Source organism: Priceomyces carsonii (assembly GCF_900007245.1).
Source record: "Priceomyces carsonii strain CBS4050 genome assembly, scaffold: Debaryomyces_carsonii_scaffold_2, whole genome shotgun sequence".
NCBI classification, from domain to species: Eukaryota; Fungi; Ascomycota; class Pichiomycetes; order Serinales; family Debaryomycetaceae; genus Priceomyces; species Priceomyces carsonii.
In genome coordinates this window covers 1,729,662-1,747,557 of record NW_026946675.1, presented here as the reverse complement: position 1 = coordinate 1,747,557, position 17,896 = coordinate 1,729,662, and the positions used below count along the sequence as shown (strand labels likewise).

The window sequence follows — 17,896 nt, the reverse complement described above, 5'->3', positions numbered from 1 at the left end:
ATTAAATTGGTATCAGGAAAACAAGAAGAAGCCATAATATGTGAAACAGAAGAAAAGGCTACGTCACTTCTATTAAAGTGCGGTTAAAGGAATGCCAGTTTTCGGACTCGTTTCTCTGTGAATGATTATAACTGTTCCTTCCCATTTCTTTTTACAATCCAAAAGTTTATATGACTCACATAGACTAGTGATGGAACCGAAATCTATAGCATCGTATATACTTGTTCTCCCGCGGAGAAGGTCTTTATGTAAAAGTATACAAACTTTATGGGACGGCGATGAAGTGTAACCGGCATCCCGATAAATAAAAGATGCGAAATATCGGCCCATCGTATACACCCTTACACCCTTGTTCGATAATTTTCAATCTGCAAAGAAATATATAGTTGGAACTTTGCTCATACAGCCTCTAACAAGAAGAGTCATGAAATTATAATTTTCAGGTTGTTGGTGAGCGTAATTTCAGAAATAGTAATACTTAAGATTTAAAGATGGACCCCAGACCTACATGTTTTACATCAAAATTTCATGAGTGGATGGTTCTTTTTATTGTCTGTATGGCACAATTCCTTACTCAGGGCGGCATTACTATGTCTTTAAGTACAATGAATATTATTACTGAGTCATTCGAAGCTGCTTCGGGTCAGTCAGTCGAGTCTTCACAAAAGGTGTGGTTCATGGGTCTGTTTGCCTTGACAGTTGGAACTTTTATGTTGATAAGCGGAAAATTGGGAGACTTGTTTGGGCTAAAATTGATATTTAATATTGGGTGGATTTGGGTAACATTGTGGAGTTTGTTAACTGGTGTCTCATATTATTCAAAATCAATAATTTTTTTCATTGTTTGTAGAGCATTTCAAGGGTTTGGTTTCGCTTTATTAATTCCAAGTGGAGTTGGTCTAATAGGAAGTATATACCAGAATGGAGCCCGAAAAAATTTTGCATTTGGATTGATAGGTGCTTCTGGACCGACTGGTGCAACAATCGGGGCGTTATTTGCAGCGATCTTCAGTGAATTGGTCTGGTGGCCATGGGCATTTTGGATGATGGCAATACTGGCTGCCATCTTTGGCATGTTATCTTATTTTGTGATACCACTGGATGTCAAGAAGAGTGCAACATTATTCAAGGAAAAATTGATGAGAATGGATTTCCTTGGGTCTTCTGTTGGTGTTTCAGGTTTGATATTGCTCAATTTTGTTTGGAATCAAGGACCAGAATCCAGTTGGTCAGCTGTTTACGTAATAGTGTTATTGGTAATTTCAATGTTATTGATCATTTTGTTCTTCTATTTGGAATTGAAGGTAGTCAAATACCCTTTACTTCCTAGGTCAGTGTTTAACCTCAAAATTGGGCTAGTGTTATTGATAATAAGTTTTGGCTGGGGATCATTTGGAATATGGCAATACTATTATTGGAGCATCATTTTAAACTTAAGGCATTATTCACCAATTCAAGGCGGTCTCACTTATATACCTCTCTTCATTTTAGGAGTTGTTGCAGCCCTTTGTGTATCTGCAATTATTTCCAGGACGAAGCCATCTTATCTATTGGCTCTCTCAGCAATCACATTTATGAGTGGATGTATTATGCTTTCTGTTATGCCAGTGCATCAGACATTCTTTAGGGTGTCCTTGGGAATGATGTTCGTGCTTTGCTGGGCTATGGATGTGAGTTTCCCAAGTGCAAGCATTATCTTATCAGATTACTTACCGGCCTATCATCAAGGTATGGCGGGCTCACTTGTTTCAACAGTTATTAATTATTCAGTATCCTTGTTTCTTGCAATAGCTAGTACTGTCGAATCGCAAGTATTACAACGTACTGGTGACGAACTAAAGAGCTATAGGAGTGCAATTAATATGGGAACGGGAGTGGCAGGATTGAGCGTTTTGTTTTCTCTTATATTTATATTTATCCAAAGAAATGATGACATAGGGACCTTCGAGTCTACCGAAGACAAGGAAGATCTTTTGAACCATAATAGAGAAATATCTTAGAGTGATTAGTCAGTTTATAGATTTTGTATATCACTAGATTATTTTGCAATCGCTCAATTTCGTGTAGAGCACAAGGTAAGTATCTATGAGTATTTATTTCTATTGTGGAACTACTTTATATCAAATCATTATTAATCTATCAAAAACTTTAGATAAAAGCATTACAGGCTCTTAGTATTGGTTGTGAAAGAAATTAAGGAAGGTGGGCCGAGAATTTTCTCATTTTTTGATCACATTTCATTCCCTTTCAAGATTATAATCGTCGGAATAGATATTTCATTTCCATTAATATTATGTCAACAGTTTCAACACTGAGCCCATCTAAGGGTGGTAAAACTCTAGAGCTACAATCTCTCATAAGAGAGTTTCAAAATAAACTTGGAAATAATTGGAATAAGTATCATGAATCTCTAAGTTTATTCTTAGTGGGAAAGTTATCTAGAAATGAGCTAGTTGAAACAATTTCTCCACTATTAAAAAATGGCCTAGTCAACTATCATAATAAATTACTCATGATGAATTTAGCAAACTCATTGAAGGAGAGCTCCAATGATTATCAAAATGAATTTGCTTCCTTCTGGAATAAGAGAGCTATTAAAACGAAAAATGTCAAATCTAGTCAATACGAAAAATTTAAACAGAACATTATGGGCTTACCCATAAAAGAAAGAAGAAGGATAAAGAATATAACTAGAGACAGTGGCAAAAAGAATAAGCTTTTCGCATCCATAACGTTGACTAGACATGCCTTGTTACCTAAAATCCCAATGATACAAGACAAAGAACAGCAACAATTGCAAGTGAATAATTTGGTACAGTGGCAGCAAGATGTCGTGAATGGAATTAATACCCCAATAGCAACTCAAAACTATGAACTTCCTGATTACGATAGTCTTTCTCGAAGAATACTTTTCTCTATGAGAGATAATGGCCTCACCGGAGGTGTAAATGCTCAAGTTCTAGAAGTAGTATCGCTTGGCCTCGAGACTCATCTTAACAATGTCATTGAGAGTGCTATAGATGTAGCGAGATACAGAGAAAAGAAGTACACTAGTAATGATTTTATCGCCGTACAGTCTAATCAAGATGGACCGAAAAAACGGCCCCTGTCGGAAGAAGAAAGACCTTCGAAAAAGCAGAAGGTTGTTTTGAATATAAGTGATCTCTATGACACATTCGAAATGTATCCTCATTTATTAGAATACAGTGGCCCTAAATATAGATTACCAAACGTTATGTTGCACAATGATGATTGGGACCCGTCTCAACCAGACTACGATCTCCCGCCGAAACTTGAGGTATTAAAGGAGTCCGAGGACAAGAAGGATACGATTAAGAAACCAGAAGCCAATGAAATGAAGACGGATGATATTGCCTCTGTAAAAGTTCTTGACAATTCCCCGAAGGAAGCAATACAAAATCCACAAGAAAACGCTGATAGTAAGTCCCAGCGTAAGCCAGAGAGCCATATTGGAACTACCAATGAATTAAAATGGACTTTGCATGACCTAATAACTACCATGTAATCATCGGGGATAAACCAAGAATGAAATGTTTGTTTATGACTTTTACCAACAACTTTATAGACAAGTCTCTTTGATTGTCTCTAAGGCTTGCAAAATCGGGGTGTATGACTTATTTTTTTCTGCAAGGTTCGATATTAATAAGGTTTTGCTATTCTGTTTTGCATAACGCAATAATTTTGATATCACATTTTGACCGCTTGTATCAACAAACCCATTTAAATAGTTCATCTGTTGCAGTGTATCGCTAGACATTAAGTTCAAAAACATCAAATTACTCTCAAATGACTTCAACAGCTCGGGATATTGTATATCAACATTCATAATATATATAATGTTTGAGGAAGTAGCAAAATCTCTAATTACTTTTATTAGGCCATCCTCATTGTCGATTAACATTTTTTGAGAATTGAGCTGACTCAAGCTGGTAGAAAGGTTCAGGTGACTGACAATGCGATTAGAGTCAAACAAATCTTCCAATGAGTCCTTAATTTCCATGCACTTCAAACTTATTGTCATAGCTTGTTTTTGATGTCCACGAAAAGCGCTTATTAAGCTCATATAACTTTTGCAAATTGACTCGGCAATTAATTCATCATCTCTATAACCCGTATACGTTATAGAGACATTGTTTCCATATAGCAAGCTTTCAACTAAAACCTGAAAGTTTCTGATTAAATGATCATTTGCTAACTTCTCAGAAGCATTAACAACTTGATTAAAAGTATAAAGCTTTCCTTCGTGGTAAAACTCCTTTTTATTATTAACTTCAGTTATTTTGATATATATTCTCATTTTACCTTCATAGTTCATTATCGAGTTCTCAATCTTCATTTTTTGAAGTTCGTACTTCTGTTTTTTTTTTATCATGCTGTTATAAGTTGATAAGGCACTTCTCAAATCAGAATTGCGTATATCCAGTGCCTGTTTCACCGAGTCTAGTTGTGATTCGAGATCGCTCAAACTATTAATTAATGTCGCTTTTTGATCTTCAAAACTGTTTGTCTTTGAAATATAACCTTCAATTGTATCATGCATCAAATTTTGTTCCTTTCTCTTAGTTTCTATTTCTTGCTGAACGGTTTCGAGATCTTTTAGAGTTGTTGCTAAACTATTCACTTCTTGTTGATACTTCTCTTTCATTTTTTCAATTTCTTGGACTCTAGGTTCAAGGAGTTTATTTAATTCATTCTCTAGTTGACTAGATTCACTCTTAATTACTTGCTGTTTTCTTATTTTTGTTTCATTCAATTGATTCTTCAAAGTCTCCCTTTGTCTGTTGAGCAGGTCGATGTCTGTCAAAAGTGCATCATCTCTATAGAATTTAGCTCCCTGGAGCTCATGTTGCAATTGAAACTGAATTTCATTAAACTGCGAGGATAAAGTATTCGAAAGCTCTTGGATTTGGATATTGATTAGCTGCTCTTTATGTTCAACGTTCTTCATTACAGAATCCTCCGTATATTGGAATTTTCTTTTCAGTTGATTAATTGAAATAGAAATATCAGCCAAAGCATGAGAAGACTTTTTCATTGACCGTTTCAATTCTATTAATTCCTGTTCTAAATCTTCTGCTTTCTCACTAAGTTCGTTTAATTGACTGTTCACGTCTTGATGGATGTCGTTTTGTCTTCTTATATCACTTGCAAGCGTTTGCTCTATTTGACTAACACGCGTACGAAGTGTTGGCCTAGTTTCAGCCGACTCCGCTACTCCAGATTTTTTTGATAAAGTTTCTTTCAACCCGATTAGCCTGTTTATGTGTTGTATATTAATTTGCCCTTTTCCTGCTGTCGATGGTGCAACAGGAGTAGGTATGCCACTGGTCATTCTATTCCTTTCAGTGAGGCTCTTCAATCCCTGCAGGAGATTAGAAGATGGTTTGGGTATGTGCGAGACGAAAGTTCCCCCATTTTCATCCTCTCCAGGTCTGGTCATTTCTTGACTAATTGATGGTTTCTTGAGTGGCCTTTCTGTAACCGTTGAGTTTATACTGACTTCATTCAATGCTCGTTTATTTAAAGCTTTTGTTCCCAGGTGTGGTACCTGAGGCTTAAGAAACTCCAGTTCACTATCTGACGGCATCTTAATAAGGTAGAAAACTGCCAACTGAGTTCTAACAACTCTGATACACAAATAAAACTTCACCCAAATCGAATAAAGCGTTCAATAAAAGGTAGATAATATTATAAATAATAAGCGTACAAAGTGGTCGTACCTCAAGGAAGGTGTCTTTCGTCAAGTATATCTCTCTATTCAAATATATTTGCTCAACTATTTGAAGATTAAAGTACTAATGTCAATGTTGATAGTAAACAAACATATATGCAGTACTAATATTTCCTAATTGGTGTTCACTAGTCAAAAGATAGATATATTTGGAACTATGGAACAGAAACTTTACACTTTCACTAACTGTTAAGAAGCCAATATCGATGTATATACAAATGTAATTCAACTGAAGCATTATAATGGATAATAGAAAGTACAATCAAATTGATACCAGGTTGGCATCGAAGATGCCTGCCCGAGGCATAAATACAAGACCAAATTATATGCGGTTTTAATTATTGAAGTCTCTAGACTGTAAATTTCTCGTCATTGCGGGTAAAGCCACTCTCATCCCATCCAACTGCTTACTCATTTTGACCTGACATCCTAACCTAGAAGTCTCCGTCAAGCCAAATGCAAGGTCTAACATATCATTTTCATCATCGGTTGGTTCAGGGATCAAATCGTAGAACTCAGGATCAACAATAACATGACAAGTCGAACACGCACAGGAACCACCACATGCACCTTCCATGTCTAAATTGTTAGCCTGTGCAATATCGAGAAGGTTATCGCCTTCGGCTACCTCATAAGTGAACTGCTCACCCAGCTTTGTTATAAACGTGATGTGGAGTTCTTCTCCCGGGTTTGGTTTATGAAGATGGCCATGAAATCTTGGTATTGCCGGATGGAACTGTCTAACAAATATTGATGACCTTTTGTATGGGATCGACCTCAAATTAGTCCCCCTAATATTTCTTGAAATAAGGGCCAAACTATTGACAACCTTTCCAATCATATTTTATATTGAAAAGCACTTGTGGCCTTTATAATGATTTCACTTTTCAGCTAACGATTGGGTTTGTTAGTGAGGACTTATTTTTTATATTCTAATTTTTTTTTTTTTGTCTAGTATATTTTTTTCATATATCTTGCCAATAATGAGAAATACTTTGTAATCCAAGATCGGTAAATAGCCGGACCGAAGTCAGGATAGGAAGTAAAAGTTTAGCGTGGTCAAATGATTAGAGAAGTTGCAGTAGCTTCGAGAAAACATCTAAACTTCTTATATGTCATTTACTACCTAATTATTACAAAAGAACTGAACAGTCGTATGTCAGAGAGAAAAAATAAAGACAAAAAAAAAAAACAAAAGTAAGTTTTCAAAGTCAGAATTCATTACAGCTCACCAAAACTTACTAGCAAGCACCAAAAAAATGAGTAGTATCAACACAGCTATGATTGCATAACTTATGAACTTGTTAGCCGTCATCCGTCTACTCATAGATTTCAATGTTTTTATTGACTTATCCACATAGCCATCTGCAGCCATGAGAACGTTTCTAGAGCCCGATATCTGTTCGCCTTGAGATCTCAAATCATTAAGTATATTTCCTCCAATTCTTTCAGTCTCTAGAGCTACTCTTTGACTGTCTTTCAATCTATCCGAAGTTCTTTCTAACGATGAATTGTTATTCAATAATTGTCTTCGTTGCAGATCATGAAGACTATCTCCACCGGCATCATTGTCAGAGTATCTACTGCCAAACAATTCGTATCTATCTTGGTCATCAAGGTAGTCTTTGAGCTGTCTCTTATACTCATCAATTTGCGATTTGTACTGGCGTATCTTAGTATTATATGACGACCTCTCACTGCTAGGTAAGTTTTGGACCTCTATACTCATTTGATCTAATATCTCTAAACCCTCATCAGTCGCATCTTCTACCGCCTTCAAAAGCGATTTTCGATCTAAGACAATGGTTAGTACGTTAGATGTAGCTTTATTGCGTCGTTTAATACTTACCGCCACCTCCTGAAATCTGAGTTAAATTCGATTTTGCTTCCTGTAAAGCCAACTGGATATCACTTTCGTAGGTATGAAATAAGTCAGACATCTTGATGGATGCTTATGACCAGCTCCGTGAATTGTTTCTTATAAATTGACGGTGATATTTATCGGTGACTAGTCTCAAACAACAAAATTTGAGAAACGTGCGGCTCATGCAAAACCACTCTCTCCAAAGAAAGCATGGAGCTATGAAATACTCGAAGCAAATGACACTAGAGCATACTACATACTCAAAGAGTTCTATATAGATTCAAGGAGCATATAATAAATTAAATAGAAAATTAAAGGGCAGTTAATAAAGATTTTTTTTTGGATTTCAATGTACGTCTGGGCAAATTAGTCAGTTATTCGGAACTTATTTAGCTTCAAATTCATCACCAGACACATCATAAGGATCAGATTTGCTTTTCATTTTGTATTTAGCAAGAGCATCTTTGATTTGGGATAATAATCCAACCTCCCCTTCAGCTCCCGAGCTTACAGATGTTCCAGACATCGTCGGTGATATGTTCTTCATTTCTTGGGTGACATTCACATCCTTGCGACGATTCTCTTTTGCAATATTATAAAGAGTCGCATCTTCTTCATCATCCAAATCCAAAGAGTTCATTGTTAAGTTCAATAAAGACTTTCCTGATCTTCTTCTTGTGATTCTTCCTGGGAAGGGTCCAGCCTTAGGCAAGTACTGTTTAATTTCTTCATCCTTGTTATTAGCCAAGCTCTGGGTATTATGTAACACATTAGAAGATTTTCCAGCAATTGGAGTCCTCGGGGTCTTTGGAACCCTACAAGAAGTACCATTGTCGTGGATCCACTTCGCAACAACTGCAGTCCAACCACATTGATGTGCGGCACCCAACCCTCTACCTGTATCACCATCAAAGTATTCAAAAAATGAAACATAGTCCTTGAAAAGAGGATCTTGGTTCAACAATTCATCATCACCGTTGCAAGCTCTGTTTCCAGCTTCGTCCGGAACAAATAGATGGATCAAACGGTGTTCAATTTCTTGAGCACATTGTGCCAAGTTAAGATAATCTCCAGATCCTTTAGGACACTCAACTTTCAAATCTGGTCCGTAATATAAATAAAACCTTTGCAATGCTTCAACCAATAAGAAGTTCACAGGAAACCAAATAGGGCCCCTCCAGTTTGAATTTCCTCCAAACATTCCTGAATCAGACTCTCCGGGCAAATACTCGACCTTATATTTGACACCCTTGACATCCATTTCGAAGGGATTTTTCTTATGATATTTAGATAAAGACCTGATACCGTAAGGGGACAAAAATTCATCCTCATCGAACATCCTTTCTAAGATTGAAACGAGTCTATCCTTATTGACCAATGATAAAAGTAACCTTTCACCTACACCACGTCTTTCCATTGATGCTATATTTCTTTCAGCAACAGAGCGCCTGTGTTCAATAAACCAATCTAATCTCTTCCTGAAAGAAGGGAATCTATCCAAAAGTTCAGGCTCTAAAGTTAAAGAGGCATACAAGGGAATCAAACCAACCAAAGAACGAACTGGTAACAATGTATTATGATCACCATAGCTTATTGCATCAAAATAAAAATTAAGCTCATCATCCCAAAGCGAACTTTCTTGATTTTCAACTTTGTATGTCATAGCATCGGAAATAAGAATGAAATGTTCAAAAAACTTGGATGCTATATTCTCATACACGGGCCTTGATTTAGCCAACTCAAGGGCAATATTTAACATTTGAAGACAAAAGAAGGCCATCCATCCAGTGGAATCAGCCTGCTCTAACTTCCCCCCAGTCGGTAGATTCTCTGAACGATTGAACACACCAATATTATCAAGTCCAAGAAAACCTCCTTGAAAAACGTTATTTCCATCGTAATCCTTACGGTTAACCCACCATGTAAAATTCAATAAAAGTTTTTGGAAAACAATTTCGAGGAAGTCTAAATCTTCATGACCATACATTTTCCTTTCAATTTTAAAAATCCTATAAGCAGACCAGGCATGAACAGGCGGATTGACATCTGAGAAATTCCATTCATATGCTGGCATTTGTCCATTTGGATGCATATACCATTCTCTGGTGAGCAAATCAATTTGCTTCTTTGCAAACTCAGGGTCTATCATTGCGATGGGAACACAATGGAATGCAAGATCCCAAGTTGCAAAAAAAGGATATTCCCACTTATCTGGCATTGAAAGAATGTCTTCGATGTATAAATGCTTCCAATCTTTATTTCTTCCACCAGCCCTATTACTCGGAGGTTTAACAGTATTCGGATCTCCCTGGTACCAGTAATCATGAACAAAGTGATAAAATTGCTTATTCCACAACAACCCAGCAAATGCTTGTCTTTGGACTTGTCTTAAAGCATCTGTAATAGGTAGCGGAGAAATCCTCCAATAAAATGCATCAGCCTCATCTTGTCTTCTAGAAAACAACTGATCAAATTCAAATTCATCGAAATATTCGGGAGACTTTCCTAACTTATAACGAATAGTCACGTAGTCTCCAGGAGGTACACCTCCATTCTCGTCAAAAGAAAACCACGCACAAGTCTTAGTACCACAATTTTCAGGATTAACAGCTTCTTTTTTGCCCTGAATAATATATTCGTGGAACGCATCCTTTACATACTTACTGGAATTTTCCTGGTTATATAAAAGCTTGGTGTTGGTCTCATTTTCAGTAAATAAAAACTCAGGAGCAACATCTGGTGAATCATCATTGAATCCTGGCGCTGGGGCAAAAACAAAATACCTCTTTCCAAATTTCGGATGATTGATTTCAATAGCATTCTCATTCTCAGCTTTCAAGTGTGGCTTTCCTTTCTTCGATTCCTCTGTTCCCCACGCCCAAGTGTTCCTGAAAACAAGATGTGGCAAAATATGCAACGGAGCAGGTTCACTACCTCTATTATAAGCAGTGATACGGAAATGCAATTCCTCTGGATCATCGTCACTTTTGGCCATCTCAAATACAACGTCAAAGTATTTGTTGTCCTTAAATGCATCGGTATCAGTGATTTCAAATTCCCTTTCAGTCCTTGACCTCTTCGCATTCTCTTCAACCAATTGCTTATAAGGAAATGCTCTTTGTGGATACTTATAGAGATACTTCATGTAAGAATGACTAGGAACATTATCAAGATAATAGTATATCTCTTTCACATCCTCTCCATGATTTCCTTGAGAATTCGTTAATCCAAAAGCTTTTTCTTTCAATATATCATCTTGGTCATTCCACAAGGACATAGACATACAGATTAATTGATGGGTGTCCGATACACCAGCTAAGCCATCCTCACCCCATCTGTAGGTCCTAGATTTAGAGTGGTCAAATGGAAAATCCGACCAAGCATCACCGTTACTGGAATAATCTTCCCTTACAGTTGCCCATTGACGCTCTGATAAATAAGGTCCGAACTTCAACCAGTAATACGTGCGCTTCTTGTTTTGCTGCATTCTAATCTCCTCCTTGGTCAATTCACTCATGTTGATTCAAATGTGTATCTTCAGTCGTCGCTTAATATGAAAATGTAAATAAAGAATCCGAAATGACTTCTATAATGATTTGATTTATAAGCGCTTGAAAACGTTGCCAATTGTGAATGATTTAAAATATAAATCCTTTTTGGGTATACAATTCAACGACGTCGTACTGAACAATCAAATATATAGAATTAGGCAAAATGAAGAGAGAACCAACTAAATCAATTCTTCTATCGAACCTGTGAGTAACGTCTTACGGCAATTTTTATCTTTATTTCACTTATTATATGAGTGAATTGAGAAAGCGATTCAAATACTAAGGGAGATAACAATATGGTTCATGTAATTTTCGCGCTATGTAAGGGATCTGATCGGGCAAGAAGCTTGCTGTCGCACACATTTTAATTTTGTACTGGTTTACAATACATATTTGCAGGTTCAGTTTTTATTACAAGTTTGATTCCTAATTGCAAAGATATCGAACCTTGAACTTAACTTTATGATAGAAGTTGCTCGCATCAATGAGATATTAACGAAAGCGAAAGCAAATGTAAGAGCTGTCAATATTGTTTGCAGTAAAATTGGCACGGGAATCGATGTGGCGCTTTCAGTAGCACAACAGACTACCTCTAGTATAAAACAAAGAAATTAACGGTGAAAGTACTTCTTTTCAATTGGGCGAATGATGTTATAGCCGACAAAGGCAAATGCAATATTGAGTTCGAAAGATATATCACCTCCCAGTTTTCCAAAACATCTAGCAATTACGCCCTGATACCATGATTGGTTCATAGATAGAATTGTCGATGCTACTCCAAACAAAAAGCCCACCACACCTGCAATGCCGACTGGTAACGTCTTTCGATTATTAAAATCAGAAACATCGTAACCCATGAAACCTCTGCGATAGATGAAATGCTCAGACAAAGAGATTGAAATATAGATGGCAACGTTATAACCAATAATTGATAGGAAGTTAGACATTGCTTCTTCAAAAACATAATAAGCAGGAATAGATAAGGCTAATGATACAAAGTTACCCAAAAAGCACCAAAAAAGTCTAGGGCATTTTGCGAGGGGAGCCCAAACAGCTTGCACTGACAAAGATAATGAGTAACTACCGGGAAGATTATTGGCTATTGCTGAAAGTGCTAGTATGACGACACAAAACTTACCAAAACCATGCAAGTTGTCAACTACTAGAATTTCATAGACAAGTCCGCCAACTGAATTATCGTTAAATGCCCTGCTCCACTGTTCATCTGTGTAAGTTCCCATTGCACATGCAGCTCCCAATATCATAGCAAAAATAGATGGAATAGAAAGACCAGCTGTCATGTTAACAAATATTTTCCAAGATGGAGTATCAACAGGCATGTAGACTGTATAGTCAGCTGCTGATGGAGACCATCCCGCAGTGAAGCCAAAAATGGTTGTAATGAAACTTAGCACATTACCTGCCTCTACTTTTCCCGTTTCCATAGTTCCCCAGGTGAAGTTATGTGACATGGTTAATCTGGCTATCATGATCAAATAAATGATAAAATTTGGTATCCATGAATAGCGTTCATAAATATGAATCGTCTTATAACCGAATAATGCGAGAGCACACGTAATAACAACAATAATCAAACAACCTGCCCAAGGTGGTAAAGGTCCAACAGATGACAAAAGCTGAACTGCAGGCAATGCATTGATCGCATTCCAACCAACACATGAAATGACATTAAATATTGCGAAAACAGGTCCCATGATATTGCCAGTAAAATACTTTGATAAAATTTGCTGTCTCAAACCAAACTTCATACCAAAAACAGCAAAGAATCCTACAGACAAAGATCCTATGATACTCCAGAAGACTATGCATAGAATACATGTACGAAAGTCTAACGCAAAGAAAGTGGGTCCTAATGCTCCTGTTGATAAAGCTGATATAGCTAAATTAGGCGACAAAAACATAGTCAAAGCAGATATAGTAGACTTGTCCTCTCTCTTATTTTCAGGGACTCTTTCTACCCCTCTTATTTCAGCGTTGAACCTCAAACCAACATTGTCGATCCAGTTTTCGGCCTTCTCGTCATCTAGAGATACATATTGTTCACTGGGGCTTTCTGTAAACTCGATTACATCTGGGCCTATGGCCTTCTCCTCATCTCTTTCAGTCATAAATTTCATTTGCAAAGCTATTCAAGAAGATACATTGCGAAGAGTAAGATTATTTAAATTAAGACATAGTTTATGCCATCTGATTATATTGACGGGGCCGTACGAGGTGAAAAATTCGCACCGATATGGAAATCTTTATCAATTTAGTGCCTTTAGCCATTGATGAGTGCCTTGCAAGGGCCACTCCACCAACGGCTCTTGAGCAATGAGATTAAACTAAACTATACTTATTTGAATATATATCTAGCTACTATAACTATTTTATGAGCGTAAAATATAACTGCCAAGCCATTATCCTATCTTGACAGCTCGTTACTATTGATCAGCCCTGCCCTGTCTATAGGCTTTTGAGTGGCATCTTAGGAAGATTCTCACTAAAAGGGATATTATCCGGCATATAATCTTTTTATGAAAGATCTTTTTCCCGAAGTGTTCTGATGCGCTTAACATGAAGCTCAGCACTTCTGGAACTTGGCTGCTCTTGACTTTTTGGTTGTCCTAATTTTTTTCGGTCTCATTCTCGCCAATGAGGGAAGAAAGGCGGGTCAAAATCATTATTTTACAGCAACACCGCAACTAGGGGCGAAGGATATCCGGCAGCGTATGATTTAAAGTACATTCACGAGGTTAGTGCTCTTTTAAATGCCCACGTACTAGTAAAATAATCCAATGCACATAAAAGTAAAGGCTACGCGAGTCTTCGAAAGCCCTTGCACTCTCCAGAGAATACCGCTTAAAAATATTTGAGTAACGCACATCATTTTTTCCAGCAACGTTAGTAGTGCACTGTGTTACTATCCCCTTATTCTGTTTTCTCGTTTACGCGTTCTACTACGTAGAAGAACTGCGGGGCGTGCGTGTGAGACGAACAGCTTTCGTGAGGCTCAATTGGATTTCGACTACGAGACGACAATATTTCGCCAACACGTAGACTTTAATACACTTTTAACGAGCAAGTTAAGTCTATTTACATTTCTTTCAGTTTCTTTCAATTTTCTTTCAATTTATCAGATAGAATTGGAGCTAAGGGTGTCACATTCGTATTATTAGTAAAATATAGTGATAGCTTTTAGCACGAAAGGTAAATCGAGTGTCAAAGTGTCAAGCTTCGATCAAAGAAAAACTCACGCTTACTACGAAGGAATCAACTGTGAGTGATAGCGAAAGACACATTGGTGCTCTGGTTCCATTATAGAGCTCTCTTTCATAGAAAAAAAAGAGAAGAGGACAATTTAAGAAACTTAACTGAATCTTTTTAGCAAGTTGACGAAAGAACAATATAATTATTTGATAAGTTCCTAATCGTAAACTCTGGAGTCAAAATATATTTATTCAGACAGGAAACATGTATCAACAGCCTAACGGTTCATACCACTCTACTGAATCGCTCAGAAGATTGTCTTCAAACAATCCTTTTAGAAAGTTCACAGAGTCACAACAGAGTTCGACTTCAAGATCAGGCACTCCAACTAAGTTCGAAGAGTGGGTATCGAAGAATAAAAAGCTTGCTGAGGCGTCATCTGATGAAGATGACGGAGACTACAGCGGCTTTCGAATAGATGACTATAATGCTTCAGATTCGCCACTTAATGAACGATTTTCAAAACCTCAACCTCCTTCTCGTCCTCAGAGAACAGGAAGTGACAGCAGTGTAAACTACGGAGAAAGGTAAGTATTTCCATTTGCACTATATTTAATGCTCAATTTGGGCTATTAGTGGCCTGTATTGTACTAATTTGTTTTGCTACGCGGGTCATATGACGCACTTTTAATCCGACTCAGCCTAGCAAATATATTAGCAATATTTGTATTTATCAAACCTGTGACGTTTCCAATGTCACACATTTGAACTCTAATATATTTTTTTCTTTTGCAAGATACTAACAATTACTTCACAGAAAGATGTCATCAAATAATCCATTCGCTTCTGCCTTAAATGAAGATGAGGGTTACGTTGGCCGTCGCGCAGCCCCAGCAATTCCTAGACTGGGGCGTTCAATTACACAATCTGGACCTCCAGCTAAAGAACAAGTTCCTCCACCAGCATATGAAGAGGTGGCCGACCCAGAAAAAGTGAAAGCAGATTATCCAAGAGAAAAGGAGCGTGGGCTGACGTCGAGGACTCATCGCTCCTCAAGACCCCACCGTTCACACTCAGATTCGGCAAGACATCGTACTAAGTCATCCGGGTATGACAGAGAGAGAAGGCGCCACCACAAGTCTTCTAGAAATAAATCACCTTCAAAAAAGCTTCCAGAGCCAGTCAAGTCTAAAAACATGGATACGATTGATAAATTGGATGTCAGCGGTTTTTTTGGTGGTGGATTTCATCACGATGGTCCTTTTGATGCTTGCACCCCTCATCGTAACAAGAATGTCAAAGCTGCTCCCGTAATGGCGTTCCCAGCAGATGGACCAAACAATACAATCTCAGGTATGACGGGTTCTTCTAAAACGGACCAGCTAAATAAGGCTTTCGGCAATTTTGATGACAATGACCAGAACGAGATTGTTGGAAGAAGGATCAGTGTCAGAAGAGCGAAATCTGCTGATAACGATGTGCCAGTGGTAAAGACAAGTAAGAGCTCAAATGACCCTCTCTCGACTTATAATACAATGAAAGCTAATCCATCAGTGATCAATTTCGATTCTAAGCTGAAGGCCGAACCCATTCATGGCTCCACAACTGCAGGGTTGGGATCATCTACATTCGTAGACGGAGCTCCTGCGCCAAAGCCAGTTGCTGATGAATACTTGTCTGTCCCAGGAGGTGGTGGTGGATTAGGGAGGAAGAAGTCTCTCGTTCAAAGATTGCGCAATAGTCATAGCGAGAACAGTTCCAGAAGAAGCTCTTCTGAAGCAAATGAAGGTAGAAGGGGTTCCTTTGGTCTTGAAGATGATGCTGATAATAATGCAGGATCTTCACTTTTGAGGAGAGTAAAGAGCTTAAAGGTTAGAAGGTGATTGTTTCATTTTTTTGGTTAATGAAAGGTTATAGAATAACAATCTCCTATTCCATCGTCACTTCTTTAAATTCTGATATGATATCTACCCATAGATCGAGCATAAAACGAACTTTATGAGCTTTTAATTACATCAACACATAAATCATCAAATGGAGCCATCTCTCCCTTTGCTATTTAAAGCTTTTTAATCTTGGGTTGCCCAAAGGCTACTATACCTATTACATATTCGGCTTGCTCTTCATTCTGGTTTTGTTTTAGTTTCTATATTACAATTTTTTTAAATGTACGAATTTAAACGTGTATTGTTCATTTTTATAGAATCGATTTCTTTTTTTTTTCAAAGCATTATCTTCACTGGAAGGTTTCGTGATAGGAATTCTACAAAGCTTGTCAGAATGTTTAGAACTACACCTCAGGGGATTTTAAATAATCTAACTGGTTCCGTTTATGCAAAAAGGCTCGTATCCTACAGTTTGCCAAAAATATCTTTGTTGGAAAATTTAAAAATCTCTAATGGAGATTTCAAAGGATTATACTCTAATAGAGCTGTGAATGAAATCTGGTTTAAGAGAGGAGAGCAGTTGGTAGCGGGATTGAATCAATCACTTGAAGTTAATCAGTTAAAAAACCCTCCTTCAAATTTGGAAAGTTTAATAGCTGGAATCATAAACAAACCCGAACTTTATGGTCTTTTGTCCTATGCATCCTTACTTCACAACTTGCAATTTGCTTTGGAAAGTTTACGCCCCAATGATGCAGAGTTCTCAAATACACTAGTGAAAAAGGCAAAAGCAGACGACTTACTTAAATCACCGTCATTCGGTTTTGTAAATGAACCTTTAAATGAAGATTTGAAATCTTGGTTGATTGATTCCTTTGGCTCTATTACAGAGTTCAGAACATTGCTTTTAAACTCCGCAAAGGCGATAAATGGAGATGGTTATACCTGGTTAGTAGCTGAAAGCAACTTAAGTGAAAATAGCTTTAGAAGTCCTAACAGACAAACCCATTCAGGTCCAACTTATAGCAACCTTGCGATTGTAAACACCTATAATGCTGGTGTTGTTGATGATACTCTTAGAAGTGGACAATTAACCAAGTTAAAGATGCAAAAGGCAGCCAAACTTGCAGCTCTGAAGAAAAAAATGGAGGAAAGAAGGAACATAGAAAATGAGGAACATAATGATGAGTACAAGGGAGAAGAAGAGGAAGATGAAAGTGCGATAGAGAATGACTTGTTACTAGGATCTGTAGACGAAGCGGAAGCTAGTATATTGTTCAATGATAGAAAATTATTACCTTTATTAGCAATTGACGCTTCTTCCAGAAATTACTTGTTGGACTACGGTGTCTTTGGCAAACAATTCTACCTTGATAACCTATGGGAATGCATTGATTGGGATGTTGTAGCTTCTAGATCACCTTCAAGAACGCAACAATTTGTAAAATTAGATTAGAATATCTACTGTAAATAGCACGAAATAAAAAGAAATTATTAATGCTTTATATATTATAGAGCTCACATATATCAATTATATAGTCTAACTTTTAATCACTTTTTTAACAATCTTCTCGACCTCATCCCAATCGTCTGTTGGGACCCTTGTCATTTCGATACCCCCAAAGTAGTCTCT

At 37.3% G+C, this 17,896-nt stretch overlaps 12 protein-coding genes across 12 annotated transcripts in view; 6 read left to right on the top strand and 6 right to left on the bottom strand.

Moving 5' to 3' along the window:
* Positions 1–491: 491 nt before the first annotated feature.
* PRCAT00002394001 (uncharacterized protein) lies at positions 492–2,000 on the top strand (the record flags this gene model as incomplete). The annotated part of the gene is made up of 1 exon (XM_062952253.1): positions 492–2,000. One exon carries the CDS (start codon positions 492–494, stop codon positions 1,998–2,000), a length of 1,509 nt encoding a protein of 502 aa, XP_062809174.1.
* A 293-nt stretch (positions 2,001–2,293) lies between these two features.
* PRCAT00002393001 (uncharacterized protein) lies at positions 2,294–3,526 on the top strand (the record flags this gene model as incomplete). The annotated part of the gene is made up of 1 exon (XM_062952252.1): positions 2,294–3,526. The coding sequence occupies one exon, from the start codon at positions 2,294–2,296 to the stop codon at positions 3,524–3,526; it is 1,233 nt and encodes a 410-aa protein (XP_062809173.1).
* Positions 3,527–3,580: 54 nt separating this feature from the next.
* USO5 (Uso5p) lies at positions 3,581–5,608 on the bottom strand (the record flags this gene model as incomplete). The annotated part of the gene is made up of 1 exon (XM_062952251.1): positions 3,581–5,608. The coding sequence occupies one exon, from the start codon at positions 5,606–5,608 to the stop codon at positions 3,581–3,583; it is 2,028 nt and encodes a 675-aa protein (XP_062809172.1).
* A 478-nt stretch (positions 5,609–6,086) lies between these two features.
* Positions 6,087–6,593, bottom strand: YAH1 (adrenodoxin; the record flags this gene model as incomplete). The annotated part of the gene is made up of 1 exon (XM_062952250.1): positions 6,087–6,593. The coding sequence occupies one exon, from the start codon at positions 6,591–6,593 to the stop codon at positions 6,087–6,089; it is 507 nt and encodes a 168-aa protein (XP_062809171.1).
* A 222-nt stretch (positions 6,594–6,815) lies between these two features.
* PRCAT00002390001 (uncharacterized protein) lies at positions 6,816–6,953 on the top strand (the record flags this gene model as incomplete). Its single annotated transcript, XM_062952249.1, has 1 exon — positions 6,816–6,953. One exon carries the CDS (start codon positions 6,816–6,818, stop codon positions 6,951–6,953), a length of 138 nt encoding a protein of 45 aa, XP_062809170.1.
* A 27-nt stretch (positions 6,954–6,980) lies between these two features.
* VTI1 (v-SNARE protein) lies at positions 6,981–7,692 on the bottom strand (the record flags this gene model as incomplete). Its single annotated transcript, XM_062952248.1, has 2 exons — positions 6,981–7,546; positions 7,602–7,692. The coding sequence occupies 2 exons, from the start codon at positions 7,690–7,692 to the stop codon at positions 6,981–6,983; spliced, it is 657 nt and encodes a 218-aa protein (XP_062809169.1).
* Positions 7,693–8,001: 309 nt separating this feature from the next.
* PRCAT00002388001 (uncharacterized protein) lies at positions 8,002–11,133 on the bottom strand (the record flags this gene model as incomplete). Its single annotated transcript, XM_062952247.1, has 1 exon — positions 8,002–11,133. One exon carries the CDS (start codon positions 11,131–11,133, stop codon positions 8,002–8,004), a length of 3,132 nt encoding a protein of 1,043 aa, XP_062809168.1.
* A 645-nt stretch (positions 11,134–11,778) lies between these two features.
* On the bottom strand, positions 11,779–13,305 carry FCY2 (Fcy2p; the record flags this gene model as incomplete). Its single annotated transcript, XM_062952246.1, has 1 exon — positions 11,779–13,305. The coding sequence occupies one exon, from the start codon at positions 13,303–13,305 to the stop codon at positions 11,779–11,781; it is 1,527 nt and encodes a 508-aa protein (XP_062809167.1).
* Positions 13,306–14,641: 1,336 nt separating this feature from the next.
* PRCAT00002386001 (uncharacterized protein) lies at positions 14,642–14,968 on the top strand (the record flags this gene model as incomplete). Its single annotated transcript, XM_062952245.1, has 1 exon — positions 14,642–14,968. One exon carries the CDS (start codon positions 14,642–14,644, stop codon positions 14,966–14,968), a length of 327 nt encoding a protein of 108 aa, XP_062809166.1.
* Positions 14,969–15,198: 230 nt separating this feature from the next.
* Positions 15,199–16,260, top strand: PRCAT00002385001 (Pal1 family protein; the record flags this gene model as incomplete). The annotated part of the gene is made up of 1 exon (XM_062952243.1): positions 15,199–16,260. The coding sequence occupies one exon, from the start codon at positions 15,199–15,201 to the stop codon at positions 16,258–16,260; it is 1,062 nt and encodes a 353-aa protein (XP_062809165.1).
* Positions 16,261–16,657: 397 nt separating this feature from the next.
* Positions 16,658–17,719, top strand: PRCAT00002384001 (mitochondrial 37S ribosomal protein mS43; the record flags this gene model as incomplete). The annotated part of the gene is made up of 1 exon (XM_062952242.1): positions 16,658–17,719. The coding sequence occupies one exon, from the start codon at positions 16,658–16,660 to the stop codon at positions 17,717–17,719; it is 1,062 nt and encodes a 353-aa protein (XP_062809164.1).
* Positions 17,720–17,803: 84 nt separating this feature from the next.
* DBP5 (ATP-dependent RNA helicase) overlaps positions 17,804–17,896 on the bottom strand; it is a gene marked incomplete at both ends in the record, with an annotated part of 1,578 nt that continues 1,485 nt past the window's right edge. Inside the window, one exon of the mRNA XM_062952241.1 lies at positions 17,804–17,896. This exon is cut by the window's right edge and continues 1,485 nt beyond it. Within this exon, the coding sequence (XP_062809163.1) occupies positions 17,804–17,896 (93 nt within the window).